Here is a 21,622-nt window from a genome sequence, read left to right as displayed (position 1 = left end):
TGTTACTAATTAGTGATAAAATAACGTATATGTGAAATATAGATGATAAAATTCATGATCGAGAAGACAGTTTGATGAATTATTTCTCAAATTGATCCAATTTATCAATGTTAGGGGTAAAATTGCTCTTAGCTGCCAACGTCAGAGGTAAAATTGCTCTTAGCTGCCAATGTTAGAGATAAAATTGCACTAATTTTAAATGTTATGAATAAAATTACTACTGGCTATAAACGTTATAGGCATTTTTGCACCTTATCCCTTATTTTTTGTTATCTAGTTCCGTCGTTATTAAATTATTATTTTACTGATCATACAATGCCGACTAATTACGTAATTTGTGAAATAAACAAGAGAATGTAGGCTAATAGATTATAGTTTGTATTCTTCTTGAGCAAATAAATTTTTTTTTTTTTTAATTGCTTGAGCAAATAATTTGTTTGCTCATACTTTATAAATTATAATTTCAATATGTTGATTATAGTTACACCTCCAGTCATGAATTGGGCTGGATTAGATTCAGACCGGGCATAACGGATTTACACCTAAGAAATATTCAACCCACCCAGCTCTTAACTTAGGTGAAGTCCGCGGCTCGGGCTTGAACTTTCAAAATTAAATCTCAAATCCAGTCAGGTAAATTTTATACTAAAAATAAATAAAATATCGTTTAAAAAAATTATAAATATTATTTAAACGGACATTAAGTTTAAAGAAAATACTAAAATAAACTTGTTGCTTAGCCGATTTCTAAAAAATCAGTTCTTTATTTCGTGAAATTTGATGATTGTGGTTTAATTCACTTGCAATATTAAACCTTGTATTTGAGTTAATTTGCAAAATCAATCTTTTTGTTTTTTTTAGAAATAAATTACTTTTTTTAATTGCTCCAAATCAATCATTTTTTTAGCTAAATCGTCACGACAAATTTTTTTAACAGACCAATGAAATTTGTAAACTGCACAAAACAAAAAATCCTTATTTATTAGCTTTTAACCACAGGACTGTCTTTATAAATCGATCAAACCGCATTTTTTTTTTTTTTTTGTACTTTTGTCTTAAGTTTTTACTAACGAGTTAATAGTAAAAATTAAATATTATTACTAAAAATGCATCCTTTTTTTATTTTAATTGACACATGGAACCGTTCAGTGGCGGAGGGTCCTTCCACCATAATTCATCTTGGACTAGGTCGTTCCAAGGGACCTCCGCCTAGAAAGAGTGGCGAGTTATGCTGCAATTACACCCTCAGATTTGTGATCCTCGTGCTGCTACTGGAGCCAGCCATTCATAAATTGATAATCACACACTAAGATCCTATTAGGACTGAACATCAAACTCGATTAAAACGTGTGGCATATTTCATTTGCATCTAATATTTCATTTTTTACAATACAAAATTTCTTTATAACAACATCAAACATATAAAAATCTTTTTTCGACCAATAAAAAAGTGCAAATAAAATGGACTACATACATACGCTTAACCGAGTTTGAAGTTTGTCTCGTTAGCCATAGGCTCAATGCGTATAGTATATCACACCTCAAAATTGTTGTTTGCCCAGACAGAATGTCAATCTCCAACTGTGCTATCACAATTAAAGTACAAAATGTTATGATGCTAGAATTAGGGCTGTAATGGAGCCGAACAGATCGAGCTTTTATCAAGCCGAACAACGAGCCGATCATGAGCGGCTCGGCTCATTTTAAGCCCTAGCTAGAGTTAATAATATCACATTATCCTCACTTTCTCCCATTTCCAGCTTACATTAAGGAAGTGTCACAGCTTCAAGTAAAGCACAAAGAACAACAAAAATATAATAATGTTGGAGTTGAAACTTGCTTTGCGCGCTGCAGCACAGTAGTTTAAGTATTTCCGGGAAGCAGAATCGGGGACGAAGTGAATTTGATGATAGCTGTAGACTTCCACATATGCCTGTATTTTAGATTACTTAGAAGGGCTAGATGGAAGCATATATTTGCTATCTAAATACTAGAAGATGCAGCTAACTTATCCCATATTGAAGTTAAAGTGTATTGTAGAGGATCACCTGCACCTGAGGCTATCATATGTCTGGAGCTTTACAGTATCAACATCCATGGAAAGAGTAGATGCGATGCCACATTTTCAATTATTGCTTCTCCAGGAAACCGCATTGCTGATTTACTTGACAGGTTTGTTTTGCATAACTTTATTCCAATAGATAAAGCACCCCAGTCATACTTGCTAAGTGTAGATACAATGTTTTTCAGTATTATTGGACTCAAATCTGCATTATCTAGATGTAAGGCAGTAATTTGCCCTACCCTGTATGCTATTTCCAGAGGATGTCTTCCTCCTGCCGTAATCATATCAGTCTTGCGATTGAGATATGTCCTACCATGGCGTTGTAACTTGTATGCTGAAAGGGCGCATGCTGTAGCAACCTAAAACGTCAAATCCGGTGTGTAAGTACTTCAGATAACAATTAACATAGGGGTGGAATAACAGCATGACCTATTAAATAATGCAGAGAGTACATTTTAGTATTAATAAGATGTAGCATAAGGTTCAGAGAACTAATTAATATATACATGCTCTCTTAAAATATCAACAACAACAAGCCTTAATCCTAATTAGTCGCGGCTTTAAAAGCTTCCAGTTCTTATAAAAATATGATCCTTTGAGAAATCTAGCACTTACAGGTCATGTTTTTCAGAACCACGTCCAAGTCAAGTCACGGTTCACTCCTTCCCCTTATTGACCATAGTTACTTTTATTTCCACAAAAATGCATGAAAATAGAGAGAGAAGTTGCTCCACAAGGAAGATTTGTTTTCAAAGTTATTTCAGACCTCAAATTAGGATCCGTAAAGATGATTTACCAACTTTGAAAGAAATGGACAATAAATTTTGAGCAATGCTTTATCCCAATCCTGTCAAGGATAGAAATATGGATAATATTGTTCCAATCAACAAATTTTATGTCACAATATTGCTTAAATATATGATAAGAGAAGAGTATACAGAATCCAAGCTGATTCCTCCATTATTGATCTGAGTGAGCTACAACTAAGAACGGAAGTAAATATATTTTTTCTTCCCCTATAAAGGAAGTACATACTTTCAGCATCAACAAAATAATTTGGCACAAATAGATTGATGGATCAGGGCACTTCATATCAACATCAGAAGCTAACTTTGTTTCCAAAAGCAAAAAGCTCAAGTTGATCTATTCACAAATCAATATTATAATATAACACAATTATTTTTCAATTTAAGCTGCTAGCTTAAGCGAGATACTGATTAAAAAAAATATAACTTTCAATTTCTTGTCTATGACCCATTTACAAAGGATTAAGGAAGGTTGATTTACACAAAATCCACGATTAGATAAAGTGGTTTTAAATCTATTTCTGATTAAAGTAATTAACATGTAAGCAACTATCTCAGCCTTTTAGGCTTTCCAGTTATGCTTTGTAAAAAAAGAGAGCAGCTCCGAAATTTAAGGCAAATGAAGAGGAAAAGACATTGAAAAATACCTCGGCGACGATAATATTGTGCTCAGCTTCTGACATTCCCTTTGATACATCACCAACTTGTTTAGGATACATAAATGGAACAATCCCAAAAACAGCTAGACCTGGTTGTCAGAGATAAATATAAAATATATGATTGGACTTTAACTATCAGCTTGAGCTTTTAGTTCAATCGGTTTTATGACATGGTATCAGAGCCCCTAGCACCAAACGGTCGAGGGTTCAAGTCCTGACAACCTCATTAATTTGTGAATTAAAAACACATGGCGGGATGAGCCTGTGTTGTGCACGCTGCAAGCCCAAGGGGCATTTGCGTGTGTGGGGGCGTGTCAGTGTCAGAGATAAATATAAGATATATGAGCTTTTAGTTCCATCGGTTTCATGACACTGGTTACAGCCTGTTCTACAGTTAATGGATGGTTCTAGATTTTCCATGTCATAATCTACTACTGATGCTTGATCTGCAAGTTTTTGTGTATCTGCAAGCTAAGAAAATCATTTGACAGACAATATTAGGCAAAATAATTGCCATGATCCATCCAAATTGATGTCTAATACATCTTTATGACATTATTACAGTCAAGCGGATGTTGCTACATGAGGTGATGGATGAGCAAGTTACCCACAGGATGATACTCTTGGTTTATTGAATCACTTGCTTGGATGATGACAACAAAAGTGGGGAATTTAATCCAGCTTGGCATTTCTCTTTTGATTTAATGTACTCCAACACTGAAATACCACCAATCCATGATATCTATCCAGAGAACTAGTATATGTTAATGGCCCAAGAAAGTCAAAAATAACAACAGTCAAGCTTGATCTATATGAAGCACTTGGTTCCATCTTCAGGTATCACAGTTGATTTCACTAAGATAATAGCTTCATAGAGGACACAAAATGTCAACAACTCTACAGTTAGAAAAATTTCAGGTTTCCTTGCTCTAATTGCATGTTTGGTTCCAAAAGAACCAAAAGCCAACTGACAGCTATTTAACACAATTCCACCAGATGATTTTGAGCAGGAAACTTCAGCCAAAGAAGAAGCACTCAGATAAGGCAAAGCATTTCCTAGGGGCCACGGTGCAGCTAGACATGTTTCAAATAGCAACTTACTATTTCTTTCAGGCATTGATCTCCAATGTGGGATCTTAAAATTTAAGAGTACACTTTTTAAATCTAGATGATTCCTTTCCAGGAACTCCTCCAAGGTAACTTCCTCGACTTCACTTCCTTTGCTTCTCCCTTTTTCCAAAAAGAATTAAATCCTAAATCCTCCATCAACATAAGCTGCGAAACTTTTGCACGCATCAGCAATGGGTCGGTATCCTGTACGATAACAAAGATTTCCTGCTATAGATTTTTCAGCTTCAGCAGCTGTCAGCTTGGAAAACCCTGGAGAAGGCTCTGATAAATCGGTCTTTTGAGCATTAACAAGGGCTTCAAAGAATGACATGCACTTTCCAGGAGTACAAAAACCACCTTGAGAAGCATGAAAACCAGTTAAGCTTTGGTGAGTTGGGTGGAACCCCTTTTTGCTATTACCAAGACCCTCACTTGTTGTAATTGAGCATCCATTTATATTGCAAAGCATTGTGAGACAATAAATTTTCTCAACTTTGTCGAGCAATGAATCATATTTTGACAGAAAAAGAACACAGGAGGCACCACAACCACCTAAAATCATATATTAAAATTTAGTTGAGATATTGACCAATAAATTGAATGTTCAACTCTGAGAAGTTTCAAATCATTGAAGAAACCCAAAATCTGACAGTAATTAGTTTAACTCCTTTATCTTATATTTGGCCAACAAGAAAACTCAAAGTGGACATTCAAATGAAATGACATGATGTCTTCAAACATATTGATTTCATAACTAGACGCATTCAAACAATGGTTGTTCATTTAATTTTACATGTGGATGAAAGAACAATTCGTATTCTTTTTACTGCGAGAAGATTGTATTAATCACTTCCAACTTGCAACAAGAAATGAACAATAAAAATCAAAACAGAATGAAGCTGCATAATTGAAGATGAATAAATACAAGAAACATTGTATCTTCCTCTCTTACAATTTCTAATACAGTATTTTTATAAATTTGTATTTCATTACATTAAAAAAGTAGACCTTCTATAAGAAATTATACCTTCTTATTAATATAATGCACCTAAATTTATATAGAAGTATAATAACCAATGTTTATCACACACACTATGCATAGAGATTAAGTTGCAGCTTCTTTTCAGATTTTATGAATTAAACTCGATAATTTTGAAATAGAGAGGTTAAACGACTGACCAAGAGTGATAAGAACTAGAAAACTCTCAAACAACGAATTAAGTAAAATAGAGATTAATAGAGAAAGATTGAACTGATGTTCATCTGGATTGATAAAAGAAATAGCTAACAGTATATAAAAAGGAAATGGAAAAGAAGAAAAGAAATCTATGCAAGCATAGCCAAGGAAAAACTCCCCACTCTGAACAGAGCTCAGAGACCTTTTGCACTCAAGAATAATCATCCCTTCTCTGATGCTACTCACACGCCTTATAACAACTTCACACTCCCCAATACGTAACTAACTCATTCTATACCACAATTACACGTGTCCCTTCTGCCTCCTATAATATACTTTCCGTATTTTGGGTCCATGAGACAATTGGCCCAGTAACTGACCCTTATTCTGTCTATTGGCACACTCTTTATCAAAGAGAGAGAGTACCTTCACTGCAACTGAGCTTGATGCTTTTGAAAGAAGTTTTGGTGCGCAAGAATTCCAGGGTCAAACACTAGTATTTTAGGAGAGTAAGGAGCTTCAACTTGCACCCTCCTACATCTCTTAGTTCTATAAAATCGTCAGAATTCTAAGAACATTAGGATATTGCATTTTAATACATTATGATATTACATGTTCACTGACTGTCTGACTCCAAATCCATTCTAAACTAAACAAAGGCGAATACCAACTTCATGAGAAAAATTGAGAATTCCTTTTCTTTTATTGAAATAAATGAGGCCATCTCAGAAGAGAAATAATCGATCAACGCTGGTAAAGTATATCAACAAAAGAGGAAATTCATGTTTCTACAACCAATCAAACCCACGATTGCATAATGGATTATGAAAAAATAGCCCTTGTATTCAGTTAAGAAAGACATTTCGACACTTCTTACAAGTTCAACAAGTTAATAGACATCCTAAAGCTACATATATATCTGTCACTAGTCATCCTAGAAAAGTTATGCACTTATCTCACGTTGATTTGCATTGAAGTTTGAAATTTAACACTCAACTCAACGTTAAGCTTGAGCAGCAAAGTATAAATTTTCAAGTATAGGGAAAAGAAAAGACTATAACTTTCTCAAATACACATACATCTAAATAGAAACCGAATTGGCAGAAGAAAATGAAGAGTAAGAAGCATGCAGGTGCAAACCTTGTGTTTTAGGTAGTTCAGAAATCTGCAACAATATATATGAGACAATTGAGGAAACACATATTGCTGTAGAGTAGATATAAAATGATTGACCTGGTGCCTGTCAGATTTTTGAGCAATGAAATAAATAACTCTTCATTTTTGTACACGTTAGCCACACTTAATTAATTCCATTAAGAAGGTCGAGACCATGTGAAGTAATCAGACCCTTGATTTACGATAAAAGAATGTTTCTAAACATGACCACATTCAACAGATTAAAACTTTTACTATTTGATGCACCTTTCCTCAACTTATTATAAATATGTGCAAGCTTTTCAATGAAAAGTAGGTCATATGAATGTAAAACCAAAAGGATATACAACATCTGAAAGAAAAGCTTCCGTTGTCACTAGTATGAGGCACAATACCAAATGAAAATAACCATAGCAATATTTGGTGTAAAGGAAAAATTTGCATACCTCATTTTTATCAACATATTAAATTGGTCCACTTCCTTTTTATGTTCTGCAGAATGGCTATTTTTACCAATGAAGTGCATCACACCCTGCAGAAGACATTCATTCTGATACAAAACAAAGCAACTCTCATGATCTCGGATCTAAAACTATGTTGCACGGAAACTGTTCTTCACTAGCTAAATTCCATTTCCTTTTCCATTTTCATTACCATTTCCTAGCTAAATTTTCTTAGGAGTATCCGTTTCAGTGCAACATAGATCAAAAATTCTTTAGTCAGGTGACAGACACTAGTATCCTATTCTAATTACCTAGAAAAATGAATATGCTCCTATAATATATGCAAATTTTAAATTAAAGCTTATTCCAAGTTGATTTAGAAAGAAGAAAAAGAAAAAAGTTCCTTACCATTAAATCAGACAATGAATACTCAAACAACAAGAATTGATTATATGTAGAGATGCAAACAGTTAAGATTTGACACTTCGGCTGTCATGTTAGATTAATGTTACTTTGTACTGTTAAGCTTGTGATTTCTCGTATTTGTGTAGTTAACCAGCTTTTAAGTACAAAGCATGGCTCAAGTATGGGGTTTTAGTTGTAGCTGTAAGCTTTTTGGTAGGATTAGTTAATTGCCTGACAGCAAATCTTTGAAACCAATAAAAGTATTTTGTTCACCAATAAAAGTATTTAGATGAATGGAATGTATTCGCAGCTTTAGCTTGCTCTGTTTTTGCTTTTCCACAAACTCTTGGTTTACACAAACCGTGCAATGTCAGCACTAAAGTATTATAGATAGAACAATTTGAGACTCCATCAAGGACAGATTCAACAGAAAGCATTTACCCATTAAAGTAGTTTCACGTCTGCACCACCTAAGGTGCAAATTTAACCTCTGATTATTGGAGGAGAACATATTAGACTTCACGTATTAAACCGCACAAATTTAACACTAATTTGGTTCCACATAAACGCTAGTGGAGCTTGGGTGATGAAAATATGGAACAGAATCAACAAAAAATGAACTATTGGATCTACCATTATTGAAGTATGGAATTACTACATCGACAAAATATTATTGCTAACATAGCACGGTTTATATGTGGAGTAAATCTGTATGCATTAGTGCTAACATAGCACGGTTTCTATGTGGAGTCTAAATCTGTTCGCCCCAATAACCATTTGTACTTTACCCCAAATATCAAGTCAAATATAGTCAAATATCTGTATTCCTCGGAAAAGATCACATCTATAGAATTTTCATATCTAATACAATCTTCCCATTACACATGCAGTCAAAAAATATGCAGTATTATTTGGCTATCCAGTGACTAATCAAAAGACATGACAATAACACTTCCACATCACTTGGAAACATAAGATACATCAAATATGACTGCAAAATTTTAGCATATTGAGTTGCAAACGAAGCATACTAATCTGAAGGCCTTCATTGCAATAAATCCATAACATCAGCACCAACTCAATCATCATCATCTGAGCTCCCTTCACCAGTACTATAGTCACTACTATCATCATCCTGATCAAGAATATCAATCTGTACATGTCGAACCTGTATTGTATCAGATGGCTTCTGCAATCCCATAGGAGCAGCAGGCTGCAATTGTTGCTCCACCATCCTAGGAACAGGATGGGACTCCAATGGAGGCAATGGATCCCCAGGCTTCCACCCTGGTGGCGGCGGAGGCAAATCTGTTGGCAACACCACTGGCATCCCTGGTTTCCAGCCAGTAGGAATGGTGAAATTTGGGGGGAATAAGCCAGGCAGCGGTGTCTCTGTGGGCTGTGGTGGCGGGGGAGGCTCAATGATTGCTTCAATCGTCTTCTCTTTACTTTCATCCCGTTTAGGCAATCCCACATCAAGGTCTGCAAATGCATACAACTGAGAAGCCCGCATTTGCTCGTCTTGTGGAGCAGGTGGAAACGCCCCACGAAGTGGCGCTTGTCCAGCACCAAATTCAGGAGGTGCAAAGGTTGTGTAGCTTATCCGGTGAGCATAAGATAAAATATCAGACAAGTTGAGCTGAGAGGCGACAGTCGTATTGGTGGCGTCATCGTCACAATCCTCATTATCCTCATGAACATCATCACCTGAAGGATTCAATTTCACCCTTTTGGGTCGGCGATAGTCAGAGTAATCATCAACTAGAATATCAAGAACTCTTTCAGCATCTTTGAGTTTATTAGCGAAGTTGAGGAGCGAGAAATCTTTAGCTTTGATATCTCGGGCGAGTCTCTGTTTGGCATCTTGAAGGTCAAGGATTTCCTGGAGCTCAGCGACAGCTTCAAAGAGTTGAGTCTGAAGAGAAGTGAAAAGGGAAAGAATTTCCTTAGTGGAGGAAGGAGTCGATTCGAGTGGAGGGGGAGGCATTGATTGAGATTGGGATGAGAGAAATGTAGGTAGAGATCCGCGAAAGGCTGAGAGCCAAAGGGATCGATTGGAAGAGACTTCAAATAACTTGGAGGCTAAAGCGGCCATCTGGAGAAGAAGAGATTGGGCTCGTCGGAGAGGAGGGAGAAGTGAGAGGAGAGCGGAGGATGTGGCAGTGGCGGTGGCGGAGGAATTAGAGGGATTCGGTTGCGGCTGTTGGTGATGAGAGGATGAGGAAGAGGGAAATTTGGGAGGAGTAGGGTTTTGAAGAGAAGGTGAATTGGGGTTTGTAAGCCCTAGCCTCGCCGGAGATTGCACTATTTGGTGTTGAAGCATTTTAATCTATCAAATTCCTCTCTTCTTCTTCTTCTTCTTCTTCTTCAAATCACAAAATCAAAAATTCTGTTACATGATATCACCACTATTAAAGAACTTCATGGAATTATACAGGGGTTGATCATCTCTTTCTCACTATCTTTCGATTTGCTAAAACAACTGTTTCCACATATAAAACTCTATTTATAATTAGAGCATCAAACCCGTATTTCCGAATTAACTTTTTTTTTTTTTTTTTGAACGATATTTCCGAATTAACTATTAAGTATCAAAATCAGTTCGAAAGTTTGTAATATTTGATAGATTTAGAATGTAATCAATTTTAATTTCTAAAACTTTATCAAAATTTAATTAATTTGTTAAATATTAACAACTTTAAACTAAACTCAAGGTCTTTTTCTATTGGTCCTGTTTAATAAAAAGTTTTTTTTAGAATAAAATTAGATTTTTCAGTTATTTTAGATGTTTTGATTAGTTAAACGTAGTGTTTAGTGTAGAAATGTTTGAAAGAACTTATCACATCCAACAAGTTCATTTTATGAGTTTTTTCAACTAGCTTATTGCTCCATCTTTTTTTAAGACAATTTTACCCTTATTTACTACCCTCTAATTCCAAATAAAGACTTTATTATGTTTTTATTTGTCATTTTATATGAACAGCTATTAACAATCAACTAAGTTTTACCAAACAAGTTTACATTTATTTAGATAACCAAAAAGGTAATCGGCTATCAGCTAACAGCTATTTGCCAAACAGGGCCATTAGCGATGGCAGAATTGCTGCCGGAGGAGTTCTTCGGGATGCTGGTGGTGCTTGGCTGGCTGAGTTTACCCACAACTTGGGGATGGGCTCGTCCTTTTCTGCGGAGCTCTGGGGTATTCTGTCAGGCATTAAACTGGCCATTCGCATGGGTATTAAGAGGCTTTCGGTGGAATCTGACAATTTGGTGGCTATCAACAGGATTTCTGATCGCCAGGCTTTTTGCCTTAGTAGCCAGAATCTTATCAAAGCTATTTTGAGGCTTCGTCCTGCCTTTGAGGATCTTAGTTTCTCCCATATTTACAGGGAGCAAAACCGCGTGGCGGATCGCTTGGCAGCTGCTGGGCATGGGGGGATGTTAGGTGTTTCTACCCTTTTTGTTCCTCCTTCTTTTCTTTTGTCTACTCTTCTTGAGGATAGGGTTGGGGTCAGCCTTCCTAGACTGATCCCGGGTTAGGGTTTTTTTGTTTGTTTGTTTGTTTTCCTTTTCTTTCCTACCAAAAAAAACACTTTCCCTTTTAAAATAAAAAGACAAACATGAATATGAAAATGAACAACTAAAAACCCGCTTATACACAAACTTTAATTTTAACTAAATTTAACATGTCTATCTCTTTTCTTCTCAAAAAAAACTTAACATGTCCGTCAATTTTGAGCCAAATTAACCCTTAATTCATCAATTTCTGAAATACACTCTAATAATTAGTTGAAAAAAAATATTTATGTGAATTTTATGGGGTAATTAACATGAATAGTCACAAAAGTTTGGACAATGTCCTCAAAATATCACAAAAGTTTAATTTGTCTCAATAAAATCACTTTAATTTACATTTGTCCTAATAAAATCACTTTAAATTCGGTGAAATATTTGAATTTTTTTGTCCAACTTGTACAAAATACAATATATTTTTTTATTTTTTTCACGTATAATCATATATTTGTGATATCTTACTAATTACTGATAAAAAATGATGCACATAGAAAGTGTAGATGACAAGATTTATAACCGATAACACAGTTTGGTGAATTATTTCTCAAATTGATCCGATTTGTTAGGTGTAAAATTGCTTTTAGCTGGCATTCTTAGAGGGTAAAATTGCATTATTTTAGATGTTATATAAATGTTGAGAGACTAAAACAGATTTTTGAAACATTAAAATACATTTTTGAGGGACTAAAACAAATTTTTAGGAGATTAAAATAGTTATTTACAAAAATATATATAAATAAAAATAGTGAGCTGCTAAATACCGCCATCAAATTTCTTTTCACCGCCACTTTTGGACTTTTTTTGCCCTTCTCATAATTTTGATCTAAAACTGAAAATTCTCTTTCCAAAATCATAAACCCGAACAACAATAATTGAAATTATGAAAATAATTGATGTGTGAGAATCTGAACCCCGAAAATTGATGATTACGAGTCGGAAACATTAAGATTTATATTTTTTTATCAAAGATCTCATGAAAATAATACATATTTTTCATGAAGATTTTGTATTTTTCGTCATAAAAAATAAGAGAATTTTTAACTTTTCATCACAAAAAATTGAATGATTTAGTATTTTCGTCACTAAAAATTTTACGATTTTGTATATTTCAAAATTTAGCCTAAACGGATGCGGCATACCATTCCCACCATGGTGGGAACGGATGCGGCATTCGTTCCCGCCATGGTGGGAATGGTATACCGCATCCGTTCCCACCATAGCTGGAACGGATGCGGCATACCATTCCCACCATAGCGGAAACGGATGCCGCATCCGTTCCCATCATGGTGGGAATGGTATACCGCATCCGTTTAGGCTAAATTTTGAATTTTCTTTCAAAAAAAAATTCCCAATTTTGACAAAAAGTTTATGCCAAGGGAAAAATGGTCCAATAGATGCGGTGATAAGAAGTTAGGGTGTGGTATATAACAATATGCTAAAAATAGAACTCACTAAGCATTTTAATATTTTTCACTATTATTTTCCACCACTATCATCCTTAAATTCGTTTATTTTTTACATTTAATTTAATCAACACAAACTTTATAACGGTTACTAGAGAACTAAATATAATTAATTAAATTAAATTAAATTAATATTCATTAGTATTAGTTATCTTTAATGTGAATTAATTTAGTAAAATTAATTCTCTATTAATTGAGGAAACAAAATATTCCAATAGTCTTTCTATAGTTTTTTATCATTCGAAATAGATAGATAGTTCTTCTCAAAATAGTTATATGTGTCTACTTTTGTTCAACTTTCAGAACTTCTATTTCAACTTGTTCGCCCTATTTCTTTATTTTCTGGTAATAATTTGACATGTATTGTTAGAGTTTTACTCAGACGATTGTCGATTGCGATAAAAATTATATTAATGAGACTGATCTCACCAGATTTTAGAATCTTCTTCTTCTTTTCATCCAATTCATCTTAAGGTTTATTTTTTTTTTGGTAAGAAGGGAAGAAAAAAAAAACAAACAAACAAAAACCTAACCCGGGATCAGTCTAGGAAGACTGACCCCAATCCTATCCTCAAGAAGAGAAGGTAACAGAAAAGAATGAGGAACGGAAAGGGTAGAAACACCTAACATCCCCCCATGCCCAGCAGCTGCCAAGCGATCCGCCACGCGGTTTTGCTCCCTATAAATATGGGAGAAGGTAAGAGAATCGAAGGCAGGACGAAGCCTCAAGATGGCTTTAATGAGATTCTGACTCTTAAGACAAATAGCCTGTCTATCCGAAATCCTGTTGATAGCCTCCAAATTGTCAAACTCCACCGAAAGTCTTTTAACACCCATGCGAATGGCGAGTTTAATGCCAGACAAGATCCCCCAGAGCTCCGCAGTAAAGGAGGAGCCCGTACCTAAGTTATGGGTAAACCCAGTCAGCCAGGCGCCACCAGCATCCCGAAGAACTCCACCAGCAGCAATTCTGCCATTACTAAGGCAGGAGCCATCCGTATTCAACTTGACAACCCCTTCCCTGGGCTTCCTCCAACCAACTAACTGGACCTTTTTAACCGGGGAGGGGTGAACTAGGGGCTCTCCTTCAAAACTCTTTGTAATAACAGAGAGTTTTTTCGAGAAGTAAAACCGGAGGTCAGGAATAAAGACAGTCTTCTCAGCAAATAACTCTTCATTCCTCCATTTCCACATTTGGTGACAAATAATAGCGAAGAGAATAGCCCCGTGCTCCATACTGGCCAACAAATTCCCATTAACGCCTTCAGAGAACCAGTCAATATCAGAGAACCCCATAAAAGAGGGAAGGATGTGGTGAGGAAGGACCCCTTCCCAAACCTTTCTACTATTCGAGCAATCCCTCAAAGCATGGCACAAGGTTTCCACATGGCCGCTGCATCTGCTACAGGCACCAGATACAGCCAAGTGCCTTCTGTGTCTATCTGCATTCGTGAGGAGCCTATCTTTGACTCCCAGCCATAGGAAACTCCTAATGCGGTAGGGGACTTTGAGGGCCCAAATGGACTTCCAAATTTCCAAGGGAGGATCAGCCCTATTAGGGGTAAAAGCTTCATAGGCCGATTTGCAAAAATAAGAACCATTATTAGTCAAGGCCCAGCAGTGTCTGTCCTTATCCTCCTCCTGATTACTAATCTTCACACATCTAATATTAAGGAGGGTCTCCAGGCTAAGAAAGGAGTCGAACTTAGACCAGATCCAGTCTCCCTCCGAGTCCACCACATCAGCAATTCTCCAGGAGAGGAGATCATTCGGCGGAGGGGCGATGCACACCTCAATCAACGGTTTGTCACCAATCCAGGTGTCATACCAGAAACTAATGGATCTCCCATTACCCACCTCCAAGCCAATCCCCGTACAGAACTCAGCAAAAATAGCACTAAGCCCTTTCCAGAGGAAGGAACAGCTGACAACCCTCTCCTTCGGGCCACCAAAGATTCTATCTTTCCTATACTTGCCGCACAGAAGACGAACCCAAAGGGAGGAGGGGGATTGCCACATTCTCCAAAGAAGCTTCATTAACAGGACTTTATTATTGTCCTTAGCTTGCCTTATACCAAGACCCCCCCTGCTCTTAGGCTGGCAGGCTTCCTTCCAAGGGACCAGGTGAATCTTCCTCCCATCCCCAGACTCTCCCCACAGAAAACGCCGATTAATTTTATCAAGGTCGTTGAGGACCGGCTCAGGGAGCTTACAGGCTTGCATGATGTGATTTGGAGCAGCGCAGTTGATAGACTGGATTAAAGTAAGGCGACCTGCAAGGGAAAGAGAATTAGCTTTCCAGCTAGCACACAAACCATTAGATTTGTCCAAAATGTCTTTAAAAGAGGCTTTGGACACCCTGTCACTATGAAGAGGGACCCCAAGGTATTTCCCAAACGATTGAGTCAGGGGAATGCCAGACATCTCACTCAGTCTTCTACACAAGCTATTATCCATATTCTTGGAACAAAGCATACGGGATTTATGGATGTTAATCTTCTGGCCAGTAGCCTCACAAAAGCAGTCGAGGATATCCATCACAGCCTTAATTTGTTCCTCATTACCCTCCAAACTGATATCGTTCGAACCACCAAAGACACCTAACACAAAGCTGTATATACCCTCTTTAACAGTGTCCCAGTGTTTATGATAGAAACTAACGGGGATACCATCAATACCAGGAGCCTTAGTGGAACCGATGCTTTAGAAGGCCAGATCAATCTCTTTAAGCTCAATGGGATGGAAAGCATTATTAATAGCATCCTCCCCCAAACGAGGAAAGGAAATGCCAGAGTGGGCACTCTCTAGGTCCACAGCTTCCTCTCTGAACAGGTCCTTGTAGAAATCAAGGGCAAGGCGCCGAATGTCCTCCTCCTCAAAAATCCACTCACCACTGGCGTCTTTAATAGCCTCGATCCTATTTCGCTGTCTCCTAATGATCGTTGAGAGGTGGAAAAACCTGGTATTCCGGTCCCCGTCTTGAATCCAAGCCTTCCTAGATTTCTGGAACCACAGAAGCTCTTCCTGTCTAAGCACAATCTTAAGGTTTATTATATCTAGTCTATTGTAATTTTATTATTTTTATTATCCAATTTAATAAAATTATTATTATGTTCTTCAATTAAGGATTAATTACAAATAACTACCATGTGGTTTGACCGATTTGTGATGTGGTACCTGTGGTTTTTTTTTTTTTTTTTGCAAACACAACCCTATGGTTGCAAAATTTTACATGTTTTTTTTACTTTGCGAAATTCGGCCGATAACGACTTCGAAATGAAAATTTTCAAGAGCTAAATGATATTTTAAGCAACTTTAATTCTTCAACTTTTTAGGTTTAAGGTCATTTAGGTGTTGTTTTTTATGAGAGAGAAAAATAATGTTTAGAGAGAGAAAACTCCAAAAATGACGATTTTGAAAAATTAAGAATATGGTTTCACAGTAAATATGATACCAAACAAGTTTAATTCTTGAAAATTTTCATTTCGAAGTCGTTATCGGCCAAATTTGGCAAAGTAAAAAAAACATGTAAAATTTTGTAACCATAAGGTTGTGTTTGCAAAAAAAAATACCACAGGTACCACATCGCAAATCGGCCAAACCACAAGATAGTTATTTATAATTAACCTTTCAATTAATGGTGAATTTAAAGATTTTTTTTAAATTAGATTATAAATATATATATGTTTAAAAGCTTAACATAAAAATTATTTGTAAGAGTAATAATGTGCCAAAAAAACAAAAAAAAAATCAATACATAAAAGTTAAATAGTTGTCACTGGAGAATTGGATCTCATTAATTGAATTAAGTGAAATTAATTTTCATTATTAATTCTATAAAATGTTTTAGTGATTATATTGATTTTCATTATCATTAATGTGTGAATTAATTATGTAAGATTAATTTCTAATTACGTGAATTAATTCTTGAATTAATTGAGGAAAAAAATTTCAACCGTGTCTAGGTGATTTTTGGCTCATTTGAAACAGAGAAATCATTTGAAAAAATTTCTCTGTGCCAAATTTTGTTCAACTTCCTAAACTTTTGTTTTGATTTGTTTGTTTTATTTCTTGATTTTCTAGTGATAATTCGACACACGCGGTTAGAATTTCACTCACATTTCTATTGTATCTTGGGAAATCTAATCATGTGCATGTGATTGTTTGACTCATCTGAAACAAGATAGAGAGTTTATTTGAAAATTTTCCTTTATGCCAAATTTTGTTATCCAATCGTCTTATTTCTTAGTGTTCTAGTGAGAATTCGACACACACGGAAGAGATCATTCAAATAACTTTATTTTAGCACAAGGATGTTATTAATAAGATAAGTATAAAATACAATGGGATTGTTTGGTAAGATGTAATGAACTTTGTTGTCACGTCCGTGTCTAAATTTCTAGAATTTATACCTTGATAGTAATATATATTGTATTTATTAGGTGGATGATTTTTATTTGGTGCTATAGGAAAAGTTTTGAGTTAATTCGATGGTTTTATGTGTAAATTAAAAGTTTAAAATAATTTTTAAAAGATTATATAAAGATGGAGGACCAAACTAGATATTTACCAGATTTGATATATATGTACGTGAAGATGTGAAGAGGTGGGATATGTTTTCTTTTTCTTTTTCTTTTTGTTTTCTGTTTCTTTCGTCCGATATTTTTATCAAATCGTTCTTCGACCGTTTCTCCACCGTTTCTTTGATTTACAGAGAGTGAGGGACATGGCCTGTGTACACAGTTTGAAGACCTATTGGGTATGACAGCGAAGTGTTGGGTAAGACCATATGGGATAGGCAATGTTAAGAGACGTCTCGATTATATATGTGGTTATGGATTGATACTTAAGGGGAGAAACTCGAGAATGGATACAATATTTTAAGTTCATTTGGATTATGTTTTCCATTATGATTGATTTTGATATAAGGTTTTACGTTTTATTGATTTTGATTATGTTTTCTAAAGGTATATATGTAGTTATGTTAAGTAAAGCTGATTTTTATAGCTGATAGTTTCTTACTGAGATTTTTGTCTCACGTTTTTAAATGTTTTAATGTTTTTAGGCGAGAAAGTACAGGATATAGAGAAGGTTACCGACCGTTTAGGCGAGTTGAAAGTTGGCTGCTTATTGTGAGAATTATGGTTAGAACTTTGGTAGTTCAATTGTAATATAATGGCGTTGGATAATTTGGAGACTCTTAAGTATTGATTATGATCTTTTTATTTCACGTCCGATGCCGATTGAGGTCGTTTAGGGTCGGGTGTGACATTTGTAATGGAATGCTGATTACATTGAAGGGTCATTATCATGTTTGGTTACATATTAAAATTTTATTATAATGGAATGAGAAATTCATAGAGTAAATTTTGTTCAACAACTATTGTACTCTCCATTACATAAAAAAAAATGGTTTGAATTCTCATTACATTCAAAGCATGTAATTCTAATTTCTACTTAAAACTTCAACCTCACCTCTCATTTATCAAATCTCATCTCCCATCATTTTAAAAAACTAGAAAAATCGAAAACGTAAAAAAAGCAAAAAATAATAAAAATAAAAAAATGAGAAATCGAAAAAAACAGTGAAAATGAAAAACGAGAAAAATGTAAAAACTACAAAAACACGAAAAATCATATACTAATTTCATGTTTTTTATGTTTTTTTTTTGTTAATTTTAATTATGTAGATAAAATTTTACAATTACATTTAACTTAGTAAATATAAGTACATTGTAATGCTAATTATATTTTTATCGTATTTTTTTTATTTTTCAACCAAACATGGTAATAGAATTACTATTCCATTTCATTATATTACAACTTTAATTATATTACGGTTTGTATTAAATTACATTGCATTACGACACACCAAATGGATCCAAAGTACACTATATCAGGGTATATTTTTGGATTTTTCAAAGTGAAAATGTTAAGGGTAAAATAATGTGGTGGTGTAAAAAACAGTTAGTAATATAGGCTCAAAAGGTAGTTCAAACATAAGATAAGTTCATTTAAGCCAAATGGTTAAATCTAAGGCTCTGTTCTTTATTACTGAAAAAAACTGAACTGAACTGAATGATACTGAATACTGAACTGAACTGAATTTAACTGAATGCTACTGAACTTAACTGAATGATACCAAACTTAACCGAATTTAATCGAACGTAACAATAATGATGATATTAGACTTTAAAATAATTTAATGATAATATTGGACATTAATAAGCTTATAATAATAATAATAATAATAATATTTCTACCAAAAAAAATAATATCAATAATAAATAAACATATTATTAAAGATTAAACTACATTAAATATCAAATAAAATCTAGGCTCGATAAAATCCTATGACATTAAATAAAAATGAGTCTAATTTAAATTAAAAATATAAATTACATACAAACACAAATTTATATATAATTTAAAGCCTATGAAATTAAATACAAATTTTTATATGAATACACACTCTTAACTTTTTATTACAATTAAGTATTAAGGTACAAAAATACCTTTAACGTTTTGGGTCCGGGGTTATTTTACTCCTAACGTCTAAATATGAATTTTCATATGAATACAAAATCTTGACTCAATTTATCAATGTTAAGGGTAAAATTGCTATTGGCTTTTAATATTAGGGATAAAATTGCACTATTTGAGATATTAAGGTAGTTGAGCCAGTTAATTTTTTAGAGCATTGTAATGTAAACGTATTAATATAATATTTATTTACTTTTCGTAAAATTTGAAAATAAGTTGCACCAAATAATTATAATTATAATAAATAATGATAATATATATAATGATAAAGCATAAATTATATATAAATATAATTATAATGAAAATAGATAAATTAATATATAATAAATTATAATAATTATAATAAATTGCTGAAATTATAAATAAATAATGATAATAATGATAAATTATATATAAATAATAATAATATATAATTATTATAATAAATAATGATAAATTATTGAATACTGAAACTGAATACTGAACTGAACTGAACTGATTACTACTGAACTGAACTGAACTGAACTGATTATTACTGAAATTAAGTAATAAAGAACAGGGCCTAATTCTTCTATCATTTTGATCCTTTATAACATCACAATAAATTTTATTTAATTTTTAGAATTATAAAGTTTTAAAATTGAATTAGATGTTAATTATGACTTATAATTAATTTTGGGATAATTTAAAAGATGTTAAAAGAAGAATGACCAAACTGTAATTTGACTAACATTGAGGAAATAAGAGTGTATATCCGATCATCTTCTTCTTCCTTCTACCTTTCAAGTTCCATTTTCATTCCCCGTTCTCAATTCTTCACCATTTTTCACGTATAAAACGGAGACGAAGCTCTCAACTCCAGTTAAAGGTACATGTAATTTTTATTGGAAAAAATATAAAAATAAATCTTGTGGTTCGGAACATTTTCAAACATAAACAATATGGTTTAAAGTTAACGAACAAATACTTTAAGGTTTATTAGATGCGGTCTAAAAATACTAACGGTACTAAAAAAAGCTGAGATGGTAACAAGGTCAAATTACTAGAGGGATATTTAGGGGGCGTTTGGTTCACAAGGGTAAGAGAAAATGAATAAAAAAATGGAAACTAAAGGAAAGGAAATGAATAAGCATTCATACCCCTATGTGTTTGGATATGTTTAGGAAAGGGAATGCAATTCCACCCCATTCCCTTTGTGGATGTTTGGTTCAAAATAGGGAATCAAAACTATTTTTTTTTTTAACTTCATATATAATCAAAAAAAAAAATTCAACTCTTTTACTATAATTTCCATAAAACGTGAAATAACTTCATATATAATCCCAAACAATCCAAAACGTCACTCACTTGCTACCCTTATTGATAATAATATAAAGTTCATAAAAGTTAAAATTTAAACTTAACAAAGTTCATACAAATTAAAAAAAACAAAAACAAAAGCCAATAGTCTTCTAAGCATAATACTTCATCACCGGAAAGAGTTTAAGCATTTTCATTGTCCTTTTCACCAAGAAAATCTTTCACAACAATTTTTATACATACATGTGCCTCTATTAATAAAATATAAGAATTAAAATCAAAGAAATAGAGGAAATTGAAATAAAATTAATCAAACAAAATGCATAAACATTACATTTAAAAAGGAAATAATTATTTTAAAATAATTAAAATAAATATTAAAACTGAATAATATGATAACAGAAAAAAATTTGGTCAAAATTATTTTTCAGGGTAAAAAGGTAAAAATAAATAAGTATAAAGATCAAAAGTGAAATTAATCTAGTGATAAAAAAAATATAAGGATTAAACAAAAATAAAATAAAAAGTAAAATTTAGTCAAAAATATTTTTTGAGTAAAAAATTAAAAATACATAACGAAAATGAAATTAATCCAAAGATAAAGAAATGTAAAAATAAAAAAATATAGAGACCAAAATAAAAATAAAAAAATAAAACAGAAAGTAGAATTTTATAAGGAGTATAGAAGTTTCGGTTAGAAAGAAAGGAGAAGTGGAATAGAAAACCTTAGGGGGAGTGGGGAATGGGTTAGAGGAGTTAGGGGTAAACCCAAAACTAAAAAATGACAAAGAAATCATTGAATTAGCAAAACAAATACCAACCAATGGAATGAAGCCTCCCCTTTCCCTTACCCTTTCCTGAACCCTTATATCCTTTCATCATTCTTTTTCTCTCTCTTCGATATCTCATATCTCCCCGGACTTTTCTATAAAAGTCAGCAGTTCA

The 21,622-nt window shown here is 33.8% G+C and overlaps 1 protein-coding gene and 1 long non-coding RNA gene across 3 annotated transcripts; both read right to left on the bottom strand.

Annotated features, from left to right (window-relative positions):
* Window positions 1-1,442: 1,442 nt before the first annotated feature.
* On the bottom strand, window positions 1,443-7,891 carry LOC136223057 (uncharacterized). 2 transcript variants are annotated; one of them, XR_010685806.1, is made up of 3 exons: window positions 3,519-7,891; window positions 2,049-2,912; window positions 1,443-1,933 (listed from the first exon to the last, which is right to left on the bottom strand). It is a non-coding gene; the product is annotated as an uncharacterized lncRNA (long non-coding RNA). The 2 variants fall into 2 exon arrangements; XR_010685805.1 differs by having other exon boundaries at window positions 2,049-2,424.
* A 737-nt stretch (window positions 7,892-8,628) lies between these two features.
* Window positions 8,629-10,310, bottom strand: LOC136223056 (mediator of RNA polymerase II transcription subunit 4). The gene has a single exon (XM_066010847.1). It carries the CDS (start codon window positions 10,141-10,143, stop codon window positions 8,899-8,901), a length of 1,245 nt encoding a protein of 414 aa, XP_065866919.1. The 5' UTR covers window positions 10,144-10,310; the 3' UTR covers window positions 8,629-8,898.
* Window positions 10,311-21,622: the final 11,312 nt, after the last annotated feature.

This window comes from Euphorbia lathyris, chromosome 3 (assembly GCF_963576675.1).
Source record: "Euphorbia lathyris chromosome 3, ddEupLath1.1, whole genome shotgun sequence".
Lineage (NCBI taxonomy): Eukaryota > Viridiplantae > Streptophyta > Magnoliopsida > Malpighiales > Euphorbiaceae > Euphorbia > Euphorbia lathyris.
The sequence above is the reverse complement of the archived record's forward strand: the minus strand, read 5'-3'. Positions and strand labels throughout refer to the sequence as shown.